At 38.5% G+C, this 14956-nt stretch overlaps 2 protein-coding genes across 2 annotated transcripts; one reads left to right on the top strand and one right to left on the bottom strand.

Moving 5' to 3' along the window:
- The first annotated feature begins 3162 nt into the window (after positions 1 to 3162).
- Positions 3163 to 6051, top strand: rax (retina and anterior neural fold homeobox). Its single transcript, XM_085411322.1, has 3 exons — positions 3163 to 3603; positions 4045 to 4280; positions 5129 to 6051. Exons 1-3 carry the CDS (start codon positions 3342 to 3344, stop codon positions 5576 to 5578), a joined length of 948 nt encoding a protein of 315 aa, XP_085267448.1. The 5' UTR covers positions 3163 to 3341; the 3' UTR covers positions 5579 to 6051.
- Positions 6052 to 7099: 1048 nt separating this feature from the next.
- Positions 7100 to 8556, bottom strand: grp (gastrin-releasing peptide). Its single transcript, XM_085411321.1, has 3 exons — positions 8190 to 8556; positions 7470 to 7681; positions 7100 to 7379 (listed from the first exon to the last, which is right to left on the bottom strand). The coding sequence occupies exons 1-3, from the start codon at positions 8341 to 8343 to the stop codon at positions 7326 to 7328; spliced, it is 420 nt and encodes a 139-aa protein (XP_085267447.1). The 5' UTR covers positions 8344 to 8556; the 3' UTR covers positions 7100 to 7325.
- Positions 8557 to 14956: the final 6400 nt, after the last annotated feature.

The following is a 14956-nucleotide window of genomic DNA, read 5'->3' as shown; positions in this document are numbered from 1 at the left end:
TTGGTATACAGGGAGTGCAGAATTATTAGGCAAATGAGTATTTTGTCCACATCATCCTCTTCATGCATGTTGTCTTACTCCAAGCTGTATAGGCTCGAAAGCCTACTACCAATTAAGCATATTAGGTGATGTGCATCTCTGTAATGAGAAGGGGTGTGGTCTAATGACATCAACACCCTATATCAGGTGTGCATAATTATTAGGCAACGTCCTTTCCTTTGGCAAAATGGGTCAAAAGAAGGACTTGACAGGCTCAGAAAAGTCAAAAATAGTGAGATATCTTGCAGAGGGATGCAGCAGTCTCAAAATTGCAAAGCTTCTGAAGCGTGATCATCGAACAATCAAGCGTTTCATTCAAAATAGTCAACAGGGTCGCAAGAAGCGTGTGGAAAAACCAAGGCGCAAAATAACTGCCCATGAACTGAGAAAAGTCAAGCGTGCAGCTGCCAAGATGCCACTTGCCACCAGTTTGGCCATATTTCAGAGCTGCAACATCACTGGAGTGCCCAAAAGCACAAGGTGTGCAATACTCAGAGACATGGCCAAGGTAAGAAAGGCTGAAAGACGACCACCACTGAACAAGACACACAAGCTGAAACGTCAAGACTGGGCCAAGAAATATCTCAAGACTGATTTTTCTAAGGTTTTATGGACTGATGACATGAGAGTGAGTCTTGATGGGCCAGATGGATGGGCCCGTGGCTGGATTGGTAAAGGGCAGAGAGCTCCAGTCCGACTCAGACGCCAGCAAGGTGGAGGTGGAGTACTGGTTTGGGCTGGTATCATCAAAGATGAGCTTGTGGGGCCTTTTCGGGTTGAGGATGGAGTCAAGCTCAACTCCCAGTCCTACTGCCAGTTTCTGGAAGACACCTTCTTCAAGCAGTGGTACAGGAAGAAGTCTGCATCCTTCAAGAAAAACATGATTTCCATGCAGGACAATGCTCCATCACACGCGTCCAAGTACTCCACAGCGTGGCTGGCAAGAAAGGGTATAAAAGAAGAAAAACTAATGACATGACCACCTTGTTCACCTGATCTGAACCCCATTGAGAACCTGTGGTCCATCATCAAATGTGAGATTTACAAGGAGGGAAAACAGTACACCTCTCTGAACAGTGTCTGGGAGGCTGTGGTTGCTGCTGCACGCAATGTTGATGGTGAACAGATCAAAACACTGACAGAATCCATGGATGGCAGGCTTTTGAGTGTCCTTGCAAAGAAAGGTGGCTATATTGGTCGCTGATTTGTTTTTGTTTTGTTTTTGAATGTCAGAAATGTATATTTGTGAATGTGGAGATGTTATATTGGTTTCACTGGTAAAAATAAATAATTGAAATGGGTATATATTTGTTTTTTGTTAAGTTGCCTAATAATTATGCACAGTAATAGTCACCTGCACACACAGATATCCCCCTAAAATAGCTAAAACTAAAAACAAACTAAAAACTACTTCCAAAAACATTCAGCTTTGATATTAATGAGTTTTTTGGGTTCATTGAGAACATGGTTGTTGTTCAATAATAAAATTATTCCTCAAAAACACAACTTGCCTAATAATTCTGCACTCCCTGTATAGGTTGTTTCCTTAACCAGCTGAATTACAGTAGCATCAAAGTTAAGAAAAAAAATGTTGCTTTCTTATTGAGAGCTGATGAGAGCGAGGAGACTGATATCACTAACAAACAGTTCGGGCAAAGTTGGGTCAACAATATGAGACGTTAATGTTACTCAGTCTACCAGTACCTCTGTTTTTACTGACCCCTTTGTCAGTTTTATAACCAAATATAAAACCACAAAATTACCAGGTTTTGGATTTGCTTTAATTAGATGTAAGTAAATGTTTTGTACAGAAGCTGGGCTGTTTTCTCCTGTTTACAGTTTTCATGCTAAATATTTGGCTTCTGGATATTTACAATACAGATGTGAGAGGGGTATCAATCTTCCTCTCACTCCCCCTCCCTCAAGAAGTTTAAATTTCAATCTCTAATTTAGAATAATCTGAAAAGCTCAGGGTTTTGTTTTGGTTTGATTTTTGATGACATTTAGTAGATTTAGGCCTCTTTGATGAGCAACAGACCACACAGACGTGAAACAAAAAACAGAGGACGACTTTTAGCGATATGTGGGCTGCACATGTCTCTAAAAACCCCTTTTCCAAACAGCTATCACTGTTAACTGACATTTAAACTTGTGAGCCCTGCACTTCTGTCTCTTGGCTTAAGGGTTTAGTCTTTTGGACAAAAACATAATCGAAGATCATTATCTGCAAGTTGCAATCTGTCTTATATGATAGCATCGTGTGTGCAACAAAACACTGACAGCATCTTCTGTAAAAGTTTTGCTGGCAGTTGTCTTTTTTCCCCGTTTGCATCTCTCTCTGTTTTTGTGCCCCCTCGTCTCTGTGGCAAACAAAGGATAAGGTCACCTTCTTTAATTAGGAAAAGCTAAATAGTTTTAGGGGTTTTAACTCTTTTGAGTAAAATAATGTAATCCCCTTAAGCAGGATTACCACACTGCTGTCAATCTTTGTTTGCCGTTAAGTGGCTATAGCACAAATATGTTATTGTTTGGGCTTTGTTAACCTCTTTGACTCGACACTTGCAGGAAGCCGTTTTTAAAATGAACCTTGTTGACAAATCATTAAGCGCTTTTATTGGTTTTTAATGAGTGTATTAAATAATTTAAGTTGCTTTCAGTCGTGTGTCAGTTGGTGCATGACCTTTTCTTTGGGTCAAAAAAGCAAATAATCTTTAAACTGAAGGGGACGTCTCTTCATTTTTGGCAACAATATCTTGACGCTTTGATTAAATATTAAGCTGCCATCTTGCAATCCTTGTCCTCACCAGAAATCTTGTAATTATGATTTTGTTGTACCTAAATCTGTGGGCCTAAGCTTCCCTCTCTTTCCCCCTCCCCACAGACTGACATGAACATGACATCTGGAGGAGTGGAAAGATGGTTTTAAGATTTATGTAAGTAGGTTTAGAGCCAGCACCGACTCATGCACTTGTGACGGGGAGGAGTTAGGGTGCCCGCAGTGGTCGTCGCACTGCCACCCCTAAATCCAGCAGGGCCAAATCCAACAGGACGTCCCCTCTATGACGTGCAGCGGGGGTGCCGCATGAGCAGGGGGTCTCAGAGCTACTTTAAAAGCCGGCTCCGAAGATGCTCCACAACCACCGAGCAAGATACCTGGGTGTTGTGCGCAAGTTTTCCAACGTCGCCCGACATTGAGCTACAACTTTATCAAAAGGGGTAATATTATCTGTGAAGAAGTCAGAGTGTTTTGTTATTATTATTATTATTTTACTTTTGGATATTTTTTCTGGACTTATCAACCAATGTGGCTTCTTGGATCAACTACCCAAGTAATGATGATGGATGAGCGCATGTCTCCCTCCGTACGCTGCGTCCAGAACCCGGGGAGCAACCCGTCCACAGTCCACAGCATAGAGGCTATACTGGGATTTAAAGAAGACATCATATTCCACAAGTCAGCCTCCTATAACGTAATGGAAAGAGTCCAGGTCAAAGATGCTGAGCGCAACGGGAATGGGATAGTGAGCCAAACGAAAAAAAACCATTACTCGGAAAGTTGTGACAGTAAGTAAATTCGGTTTTCTTCACATTTAGTCCCACGTCAGTCAATCTGAGTGCAAAAACAGTATGCTGAAAATATGCAGACATCCTGTGGTTTAGTTTGGATTAAAGTTGTTTAAACTCCAGATAAAGTAACACTTTGAATTCGGTTTTTACCCAGAAGGAAATCAAAATGTATTTTATATTGGTGCAAATGTCTAAAAGGTTATTTTCTTTTTTTTAAAGGAGAGATACAAAAATACAAATGAAATAATGAATGTTTAAATAAATACATTAAAAATTTTAAACAAATCTAAGAAAAAAAAGTAAAATAATTTTTTTAATAAAAGCCACACTGGACTGGAAAAAGTGGAGTTACCATTTTATTTTGAAAAGCGAATTTTAACTCGGCTAAAACTTCCAGTCCCGGTGTTTGACTTCTTCCACCGCCTCCACTCCTCACAGGTGTGTGCTGTGGCAGCAGCACCGGCGAAGCCTCCGTGTGCCCGGACTCACCGGACAGAGACGGCAAACTGTCCGACGACGAAAGCCACAAGAAGAAGCACCGACGGAACCGGACCACCTTCACCACCTTCCAACTCCACGAACTAGAGAGAGCTTTCGACAAGTCCCACTACCCGGACGTGTACAGCAGAGAGGAGCTGGCCTTGAAAGTGAACCTGCCCGAGGTCCGGGTGCAGGTATGTCCCCGAAGCAAAACCACTTGTTTTATTTTATTGCAAGTACCTTTTATTATATTGAAGACCGTTAGGCCTGTAAGTCAAACCATAATGATGACGGTTCCTATGCTTATAAGGCTAAAGAAATTATTTTTTTAGACCTTTTTAGATTAAATTTAATATATTTATTATATATTTCTGAATATTTATATTATCTTTTAGAAATGTAGAGAAACGACGTGTTCGTTTGATTTGCAAAAAATTACTTTTTCATGCCTATGATCAATATAAGATCATAAATATGGTAAATATGATGGAATATTAAAACGATCATAAATGTTTAATAAAAGTGACCACAGTGGATTTTTTTTTTATCTAAGAGGAAATGCTTATTTATTTGTTTGAATTGTAACCAAGCGAAATAGGAATCAAATTTATAAAATTAAACAAAATAATTAATAAATAAATGTTGAACTTGTCTTTATTTTTTTTAAAAACATTTAAAAGAAATTTGAAAAATGGAATTTGAATCCATTTCTAAATCAGTTTCACTTTATTGTTTGTGCAGCGACACAGCTCAAGCCAAGTGCTGGAATCAAAAAGTTTCCACTGACACTATATTTAATTCCTTTCTTCTGCATTCATGTTCAAATGCTTTCCTGCAGTATTTTATTTCACATTCTAAATTATAGAGGTTACAGTTTACATTTATGACTGATTATGGGCCTAAAAGTTGTGTTTTTCTGCTTTTCTACTGGCTGCTGGGTCGATTCATAGACGTCATTCCTTTTTCGGGTATAAATCAAACTTTTAGGGAAATGTTTTATCAAGATAGACAGATGATTAAAAAAAAATCTTTATATTTTCAGGTTTGGTTCCAAAACCGGCGAGCCAAGTGGCGTCGACAGGAGAAGCTGGAGGTGAGCTCCATCAAGCTTCAGGATACCCCTTCCTCGTCTTTGCTCTCTTTCAGTCGTTCTCCCACCAGCTCTCTGGGCTCTGGGCTGCAGCTGGAGCCCTGGCTCTCCACCCCGATCACCACCTCCACTTCGCTGCAGTCGCTCTCGGGCTTCGTCAGCAACTCGCAAGGCCTCCCAGGCCCTTACACGCCTTCTCCTCCTCCGCCCCTGCCCTCTTCCTTGCCTTCATCCTTCCTCAACTCCCCAGCCCTGGGACACAGCTCTCACCTGCCTCACATCAGCTCTATGTGCCTGCCGCCCCCGGCATACCAGTGCTCAGCTGATCCGAGGAACTCCAGTATTGCTTCACTGAGGATGAAGGCTAAGGAGCACATTCAGTCTATTGGGAAGACATGGTGATGCTGGGTGGACTTTAAGACCCCTGAACACATCATGATGAATCTTTTTGGAGAAATCTGGCTTCATTTTCATGATGGGATTGTATTTTTTTTTTAAAGACTGACAACTCGAGCTGCCCTTTGGAATTCAAGACATCCACACGTACAACTTTGTGGAAAAATTGTGACACTTTATGTGAAATTCCTGTAAATATGAAGCCGTCTCTTCTCCTTTGTCTTCACTCTAAATTGTTTCATTGTATCAGCCAGCCCAGTCCGCATCTCATCCAGTGTTACTGCCAATAGAACAAGTACAGAGCCTACTGAAAACTCACCAATGCCTGTTTATGCTTCCTCTTGTAAATGGATAAAAGGAGCATTTTAAATCTTTACTTGTTTCTGAGTCTGAATCATAAAATAAATGTATCAAATGGGATTACTTTCCTTATGCAATAAATTGTTTGTGTACAAATACATTAACAAATTTACGATTTCTCCCGTTTTCATGCGTAATTTGAGATGTCTGACAGAATGAAATGATGGTAGATTAAGTTTCCATCAGGAAATGCATTCATTACCTGCAGAGGTGTCTTCAGTATCACACTTGTGTAAAGATAAAAAAAATCTGCACATGTTATATGGAAAATGTTAAAAATTAGCCCGGTACAGCGGTGAAAGGTCAGTAGACCCAGGGAGCTGCATTATTTAAATAAAAAACATTCCTGCTGTGAATCTAAGTATATTCATGCTTCTGAATTATTAAAAAAAACATATGGCAGGTTTGTTACATGCAACAGGCTTAAACTCGCCCACTTTCTCTCTCCGTTTAGGAGAATGAGTCCCTCAACCCACTTATTTCCTCCTCATTAACTCCTGTAAACTTTATCCCATTCGCTCCTGGGATTAAACCCATAATGGGGGTGAAAGTGGCTTGCACTTCTATTGTTTGCCAATCATCCTTAACAAATGAGTGAAAAAGAAGCAGAGTGAAAACTTTCCTCTGGCTTTAAGAGAAAACTGTGTGTGTGTGTGTGTGTGTGTGTGTGTGTGTGTGTGTGTGTGTGTGTGTGTGTGTGTGTGTGTAAACCAAATTGCTGCAATTAGCACTTCCTTCTGTCTGCAACTCCAGAGGGATGATAATTATCATTAATCCAACTACGCAAAACACACTCACACACACACACACACACACACACACACACACACACACACACACACACACACACACACGCGCGCGCACAAACACACGCACACGGCTGGTATCTCTGCGTTTTTGTGCTTGTGCGTTTTTTCCTTCTAATGAGAAAGTGTGATCATCCATTTTCGTCTGCAGTCGTGATTATGTCAACATTTTACAATCCACCTGATTATTTGCTGGAAATGAAAGCACTCTTAGATTGACGCTGTGCGACACCTAGTGGTACAAACTGGTTACTGTACTGGTGAAGTAAATCTCAAAAGCGCTAACAATTTCAGAAAAAAAGAAAAAACGGCAAAGGACACTTCTGACATGCAAAGCATGCTTTGACATCCACAGTGCAGTTATCACAATGCCCATTTTATTTCAGATTCTCAGCTTATGTAACACAACCTTGTCAGATCGTTCAGCAATCAAAACGCTGCATGATATGCATACAGGAAACCAAGATTAGTGATGAAACAAACAATCTGTTACAGCAGAATAAAATACACAGTGTGGATATGTGATTATAGAGTACTTTAAGTTGATAATGATGATTGTTTTTAAAAAACAGAAATTCATCTTGCATTCAGGTGGAGTCACTGTCTTGCAGTTTCAAAGCCAGAAGAAGCAGGTCTGACATCTATAAAGTAGTAATTACATTGGAAATGTACACATGATTAGACGTAACATTGGATCACTTGATAATTGAGGATCTGTTCCACACACATACCTCTGCCAGATATTTTTCTTTGTCTTCTTCTCTCCAGTGGCGCTGAAGCAGCCTGTCTGCAGTTTGAGGCATCATCTGATTTGGATTCTCTGGTTGCATCAGAGCCTGCATTAGATGCTGTGTGAGCCGGGCTGGTTTTAGGGCTGTCAGGTAGTCCCTGTCAGGGTTTACCTCCTGCTCCTCCTCTATGCTCTTCTTTCCCATCAAGTGACCTGGGAAGTTGGAAATAAAAGGTAGCATTCTGAAGAATCTATTCTAGAGCATCTTCTGAAATTACACTGCAATCAAGTGTAGATGTGTGCAAAGCATTTTTTCTTTCTCACTGCAAAGTGCTCATTCCTCCTGGTGTAACTTATAATATATATATATATATATATATATATATATATATATATATATATATATATATATATATATATATATATATATATATATATATATATATATATATATAGCAGCAGCAGCAGTATATATAACTTAGCAGCAGAGAATGACTAAAACATACTTATTTATAACAACAGAAAACAAATGAATGATTTGAAGTGACCCGGGGTTATTACAATTGTAATAAATAGGCTATTATCAATATGAGTATTTGTTTCGAAGAGTGAACAGTCCTGCGAACCTTGCGATATAATCGCCAAATACATAGAACAAAAAGTAATATTAACTTGCCTGCACGAAATACTTTTTTAGCAGATTGTGTGACGGTTTCCTTACCTACTGCCCAGTGATTGCCTCGTGGATACATTTTCCCAACAACTGCTGCAGGGCTCTCTGAGCAGTTCAAAATACACGGTACAGTAGCCAGAATAATAAGAACTGGCCACACGGGTCTGCAAGTCCATGAATACCATAAGCACTCTCCGCCCATGTTGTCGGAAAATATAAACGTAAATATAAACAAAAACAAAACACCCAACGTATGTTAGTCCTTAAGTTACAGTTAATCGGCTTGATCTATCTTTAGAAGATCTCCACCATACTCGTTTTTTATTCGCGTGAGCCGATAAGTTTGGAAACAGCTGTCCAGTTGCAAACCTGCTGAGGTTCCACTCCCGGCGCCTTTGATAAGAATGGCTAACGGTTCAAAGTTAAATGCCCCTCCTGACACAGCCGTACGTCAGTGGGTGTCTTAAGTAGCCCGACGCTGGTGCCAAAATGAGAAAGTGATGATGACAAATTATCATCTATACTCTGTAATTATCGATCGCTATTGTTTGCCCAGAGATTGCTGGGTGATTGCAGAAGATGTCAGCGTCATTTCACGCGGATGGACGAGACCTCAGTAATTGCCTCTGTCTCAATAAGCATGTGAGGAAAAGCTGTGACTGAAGAACTCTTTGGGTCATTTACATGTACATTACACTATATAAAAAAATAATACTAACAAAATGAAATAGGGAGGTTTTCACGTAAAAGAAATGAGTCATTTCCACTGAGTGGCTCATTTTAGGGAAAATCCATACATTTTATGTGTTTTATTTAAATGATACATCACGACTGATCTGTTGCAGTTACTTGTACTTCATATGCAGATTTGGAAATGCATTGTATGCAAGCTGAAATCTTGATCCAAAGAAGCAGATAGTAGCAGAAAAAAAGCCTGAATATGAAAATCATTAGGCCTTTGCCCAAAACACTTTTCATGACTGTGATGATAATAATGGACAGTTCTTAGAAATCAGTGTAAAATTGAATTAAACTCACTTTTTCTGCTTAAAACAACGCTTCATGGCTGAAATTGTTTGCTCAGATTCTGTCAAACCGAAATTAAACATTCATAAGCAAGCAATATTTCACATGTAAAGGTCTGCCTATAAACTGTTAAGGGGAATTCAATGTTCCCCGCTGGTGTCCTTTGTGCACGTCTGAAAAACTGATTAGCTGAAATGTTGTCTTTAAGGGGACATGAAACACCAATGGAGTGTACCACGAAGACGAAGAAGTCCAAATAAACATAAACATCAGAGAATAAATGCACAAAAGTTGGCTCCAAAGCACAGTTTTCAATGTTTTAACACTTGGTTACGCTCCACTACCGGCACAAATATGAATAAGAGTATTACATATTACTGTTTGATTCACATGTTTTTGATGCTACTGCCAAGTGACAGCAGGCGGGGGTAAATCACACACTCTGAAAAGTTTCTGCCACGTTAGTGGGACATTTTCCACTTAGCAAGTGTTGGAAGACTTCTGCAGGTATGTTCGCCCTCAAAGTTCAATCCTCATAACATAAAAGTGCTTTCCTTTCTGTGATTGGTAACTTTCACACGCATATGACCTCAAATACACATGTGAACATGTCACATGTCACAGTACAGTCAAAATACATGGGCTGTGAAAAATCATTGGTTGCCCAGTTGGCCAATGCATTGCATTTGTTATTATTTATTTATTTATTTGGTCTTGCAAGCCAAATGCAGGTACTTGCAGCAGGCAACTTTTGATCAAAGGGTGACGTAACATGTTGCCCGGTGGGTAGCAGCCTGTCTTCAAAGGTTGTCCAGTGCCTGTGTTGCTTTGCAGTTAAAGTGCAGCTGAATTCTTGCAGTAAATACTTTGCTATTTGTGGAGCAATTTCTACATTTCTGTTTTAAATCTACACATTTCTCACTGGTCTCTGAATGTCAGCAATTAATGTGAATTTCTGTGTAGGAGGGCAACAATTCTGCAACAGAAAACAACAGATTTGCAATATTCCCTTATTTATCACAGTTACTCGCCATATTATCACAGACACCATGTAACTGCCAACATGGCATTATTCAAGTCAGAAAATTATAGCAGGCTGATTTCATCTTATGTCATCTTTAAAGTGACCAAAGTAACTTGCAAGTGACTGCAAGTGGTTGCAGACCTGCTCCTTGTTACAACAACCAAAGGCATTTACATTGCAACTTCATTGTTACTGTAGCCTCACTTAGCCAAGCGTGTTAAGGCTCCAGCATACCGCCTTTATTGCTACCCATAGCTTTGCAGATGCAGATCTACACGTTGCAGTTGTCTGCTGGAATGCGCTATTGTTTTCTTGGAGGACAACACATCTCCATGGGCTCTGCACTGTTTAAATTCCCAGAAACCTTCTCTCTGTATAAGAATGACATAAAAAGACACCATAAATCTGTATTTTCCAATATGGCAGCGTTCTTCATGCCTCAAGTATACAGTTTTTACAATAACCCCAGAAAGCAGGATATTATGTTAATAATATTTCTTACCTCAGAGAGCGCTATTACTCGGGTAATAAAGTACATCACATGTGAGAACTGTTATACACAGTTATATGTGTTGTACACAGTCTATACAATGAGACTTGTTTTTTTTTTCAGAGTAAGAGAAACTGCCCCCTGCTGGTCATTAGAAAGATTTCTCTTTTCAGAAAAGGAAACCTTTCTTCTTCTTTAATACACTATATGGATACTTATCAGTCAATGTCTTTATTTCTTTTGGCTAATAGGAAATGAGGATATTACTCTTACTTGTTTACTTCTTTAAATCTGTCTCCTGTAAGTCCCTGTAAGTATTGGCCCATAATAGATTATGCCAGTGGCTCCTACTCTGGGAGTTCTGCATCACAAACTCCCAATGAAAAAAGTTACTTCAATAGTCTAAATAGTATATAGAGCAATTTCTAAGTTGTGGCGGCATAAAATACAAACATGCTGATGCAAAAAAAACAAAAAACAAAAACAGCTCACAAAAAATAAATAATGGCTATCCATGACTCCTATTACCACCTGTAACCGAGGAAAACTCCTTATGTGTAGGGAGGGGTGTTTTCATTTGGTTACTGTTTGAAGATTTTTTTCCCCTAGTGCTTCAAAACTGCATTTATTTAGACCTACAATATTAAATTACAGCTTTTACCAGATTAGGGTTGCTTGCTTGTAGTAATCGGTTAGTTTGGTCAATACTCAGATCACAGTTATTTGACACATCACACACTTTTAAATTTTTTTAAAAAAATTGTAAATTTAAAACGTGTTAAAAAATATTATATTTTCAAGGGAATTTCCTTGAAATGTAAATACAATACAAAAGTAAAGCAAAGGAATGTGCTGAAATGCAAATATAGGAATTATTTTCACAAGCAACTGGAGCCAAATACAGCAGCACAAAACGCACACTACTCTAACACAAGATTAGTAACTGTGTGCTAAAACATAGGAGGAAATCCTTCAACTTTTACTTCTTCCTTTTGCACAACACCGAATTGTCTTCACGTTTTCTGCATGTTAACAATTTGTAACTATCGCTTTATTTTCAAATCACAGAAAATTATGCACACACATGAAATAAAACCAACGGCTCTTACAAGATGCCATGAATAAGAGTGATGAATATTTTGACACCTGTTGTGTGCTTACTTACATCTGCCATCTTGTTAATGAAGAGTCCAACTAATTTATTGGCACACTTTATTGCAGAGCACGGAAAGGTCAGCAGTGTGAATTAGGCAGTCCTCAAACACAGTGAGGCACCCACGTATGTACCCGTGTGAAATTCTCGTGCTTGACTGATCCCTTTCATGACTTTATTGACATACAGATTGCTGGAGGTACAGAAATGATGAGGACAGATAAGGACTCCATGCAGGGAAATACAGTTTTGTGTTGAAAAGACTAAGGGTTCCACCTGGATAAGTCCACACACAACCCAGCAGAAAATTCGAGTGCGTATGGCTTCTAATATCATATCCTCGTTCAAGAATGACCTTAACAAAGCAGGATGAGTCACCTATGTTTAAAGGGCAGCGACAGATAGGATGCGCAGTGCAGCGTCTTATCAAATATTTGTTGGTTTATTTTTATGGAAGAAAACAAGCTCATGTAACAGAAAGAAAAATGTAAAAAAAAAAGACCAGGAATATGCAAGATGCAAGAAATACAAGGTTCAGTTGGAGGTTATTCTGTAAAATCATTCATAAAGCCATAGTTTAATTTATCACTTTCACCTTTTTTACTGTAACTGCTCACTTGGAACATTTTACCAACAAAAAAAGGAACAAGATGAAAAAAACATAATGAAATTACATTACCACCTAGTGAAAGTATGAACTTTGGATTACCCCACACTGAGAAGTGAAGGAGGTTTTCATTAACTCATTCAACGATTCACTAACACCTACTCATGTCTGATTGCCTGGATTTGATCACTTATACTAGAGGTCACCTTTTTTTTTCTTTCTTTTTTTTAATTTTCAGCCTCATAATTAAACCAACTTAAATGACTTCTCTGAAAGAATAATTGTCCACATCAATCAGCATTTTGTATTTGGAAAGTAATAATTATAGGTTGTGACAGAATAAAGTGAACTTTGAAAGTTTTACTAGTAATTTTCAAGCATAAAAGGCAATTCTTCACCACAGGTTGCCATACCCTACCATGTTTATCATAAAAAAAAAATCTTAACACATTCAACTGTAAAGCTCTATATTGCGCTCCCTTTGTTGGGATTTTAAACAGCAGATGGCAGTGTGGGGTGAATTTACAGAAGACTACATTTGTGATTGAACTAAGAGTTGCAATATAAGTATAATATGTGATGTCAAAAGGCATGAAACTATTGATTTTACTTGTTTGATAAGTCTACAATCTATTTTTTGTTATTACTGTTATATAGTATTTTTTCAGCTTAGTATATAATTATTTTAATATGAGTTTTGAGCTGTGAGCATCATGTCATATGACGCATTAAGCAGTGTGATAGTGGTGTCACGAACACTGACTTTTAAAGGGTGGTCTTTTTGGCAGCGTTCATTAAAATGAACAGTTTGCTTTGTGTTTGTCACAGTTCTGAAATCTTTTCAGAAAGCCAAAAGCACAATATTGCTTTCATTTTATTGCATAAGGAACCTACAGTGGGTTGTTTTGATACAAATGCCATGATGGCTTGCGCTAAGTCATCAAATGAGTCAAAGAAGTTTGTCCCTTAATTTTCCTGTTATAATCTATGTTTTATCCTTTTGTCAGTCATAGCTTCATGTCTGTTTGTCAAGTTGTCTTGGTCTGGACTCAGTGTGTGTTATTTCCTGTTTTATTTTGATAGTCTCCTGTCTCATGTGGGTGAGGTTCAGTTTTGCTTCCCTTGTCTCGTCTGGTATAACACAGCGGATCCTCTCTGATCCCAGCCACCGCAGCCACAGACTTTTCACACTCCTGCCGTCCGGCAGGCAGTTTAGCAGCATTCAGACCCGCACTAGCAGACACAGAGATAGTTTCTACCCACAAGCCTCCAGGCTTTTGAACTGCTGACATTCTGCATACACCATTACACACTCACTACTCTGCACACTGTCACTTCAACAAATGCCACTTAAATGCTCATTGCACAGGTTTTTGCACAAACTGTAAATACCAACAATTGTCTTAAATTCTCTAAATATTTAATACTTTATTATTTTGTTTGTTCATTTTTTCTTTATCATTGTTATTATTATTATTATTATTATTATTATTATTATTATTATTACTGTTCCTTTCTTGTTATTTTCTTCTTAAATATAACTGCACACTTTCTATATGCTCATGTGAAGCTGAGGAGCACGAGCCAAAGAATTTCATTATGGGTAAATGTGGCTACACTGTTTATCTGTATATGACAATAAAGGTGTATACATCGTCTGTGTCTCCCTCTATTCTTTCTCGTGTCCTCCCTCATGCTGTATGAGTTTTATGCCGTTTGCTTAGCCTCAAGTCAGTTTGTTCCTGTTCAGCTCAGATATTGTTTTTGGTTTTTGTTTCCTGCACAGTTTTACCAGTGTTAAAACAAAGCTGCGGTTTTGAGTTACGTCAGTCTGCTAAGTCCTGCATCTGGGTCAACCCTCTGTTTGCCACACACCCATTCACATGACATTATAGGGTTAATTTGTTATGAAATGATAAAGGATCAGGCTATTCCTGAACATGAAACTCCGTGTCTTCTCCTGACCAAGTGCTTCTTATGTATAACATACCTTGAATTTAAACATCTGCGCTTCATGGGATCTTGATAGTTTAATTTAAAATCCACATGGTGGTGTGCAGAGCTAAAAATCACAACACTTGTGTTCAATAACTTATGGACCTAACTGTAAATATAAGCAATAAAGTATACTATCTACTAGGTATACTGCTTCAGTTTTCTTCAGCACACATAAACAGTCAGTATTGCTGACATAATCATTAAATAATGAGACACTACTGAGTAACAACCATGTTTCACTAAATGATCCAGAAAAAATTAAGCAGATAAAAGAGTTCATCTAGAACTATGCATGAACAAATACTGAACATATCTTCCAGTTGGTTCTCCAGTTAAAAAAAAAGAATAGAAAGAAAAACACAGCATCCTGCACAGTTTATAGGGAAGTACTGAAGCACTCATTATCTACTAGGATGTCCTTTATTCATTTTTAGTACCCAGTTGTACCTACTGTAAAGTGATACTGTAGTCAGATGTTTTTGTAGCTGCCACTTATAATAGTCTATATACTCTATAT

Source organism: Rhamphochromis longiceps, linkage group LG7, assembly GCF_057381845.1.
Source record: "Rhamphochromis longiceps isolate RC_006_pf linkage group LG7, R_longiceps_female_GT1.1, whole genome shotgun sequence".
NCBI lineage: Eukaryota > Metazoa > Chordata > Actinopteri > Cichliformes > Cichlidae > Rhamphochromis > Rhamphochromis longiceps.
This window is presented reverse-complemented; position numbering and strand designations above follow the sequence as displayed.

Bases quoted from the DNA above. Each gene is read 5' to 3' on its own strand.
- grp (XM_085411321.1), bottom strand. From the start codon at position 8,343: ATGGGCGGAGAGTGCTTATGGTATTCATGGACTTGCAGACCCGTGTGG. The intron at 7,682-8,189 runs GTAAGGAAACCG...CCAACTTCCCAG, and splicing joins AGGCAATCACTGGGCAGTAG to GTCACTTGATGGGAAAGAAG. The intron at 7,380-7,469 runs GTATGTGTGTGG...ACTACTTTATAG, and splicing joins AAGAAAAATATCTGGCAGAG to ATGTCAGACCTGCTTCTTCT.
- rax (XM_085411322.1), top strand. From the start codon at position 3,342: ATGTGGCTTCTTGGATCAACTACCCAAGTAATGATGATGGATGAGCGC. The intron at 3,604-4,044 runs GTAAGTAAATTC...CACTCCTCACAG, and splicing joins TTACTCGGAAAGTTGTGACA to GTGTGTGCTGTGGCAGCAGC. The intron at 4,281-5,128 runs GTATGTCCCCGA...TTATATTTTCAG, and splicing joins TGCCCGAGGTCCGGGTGCAG to GTTTGGTTCCAAAACCGGCG.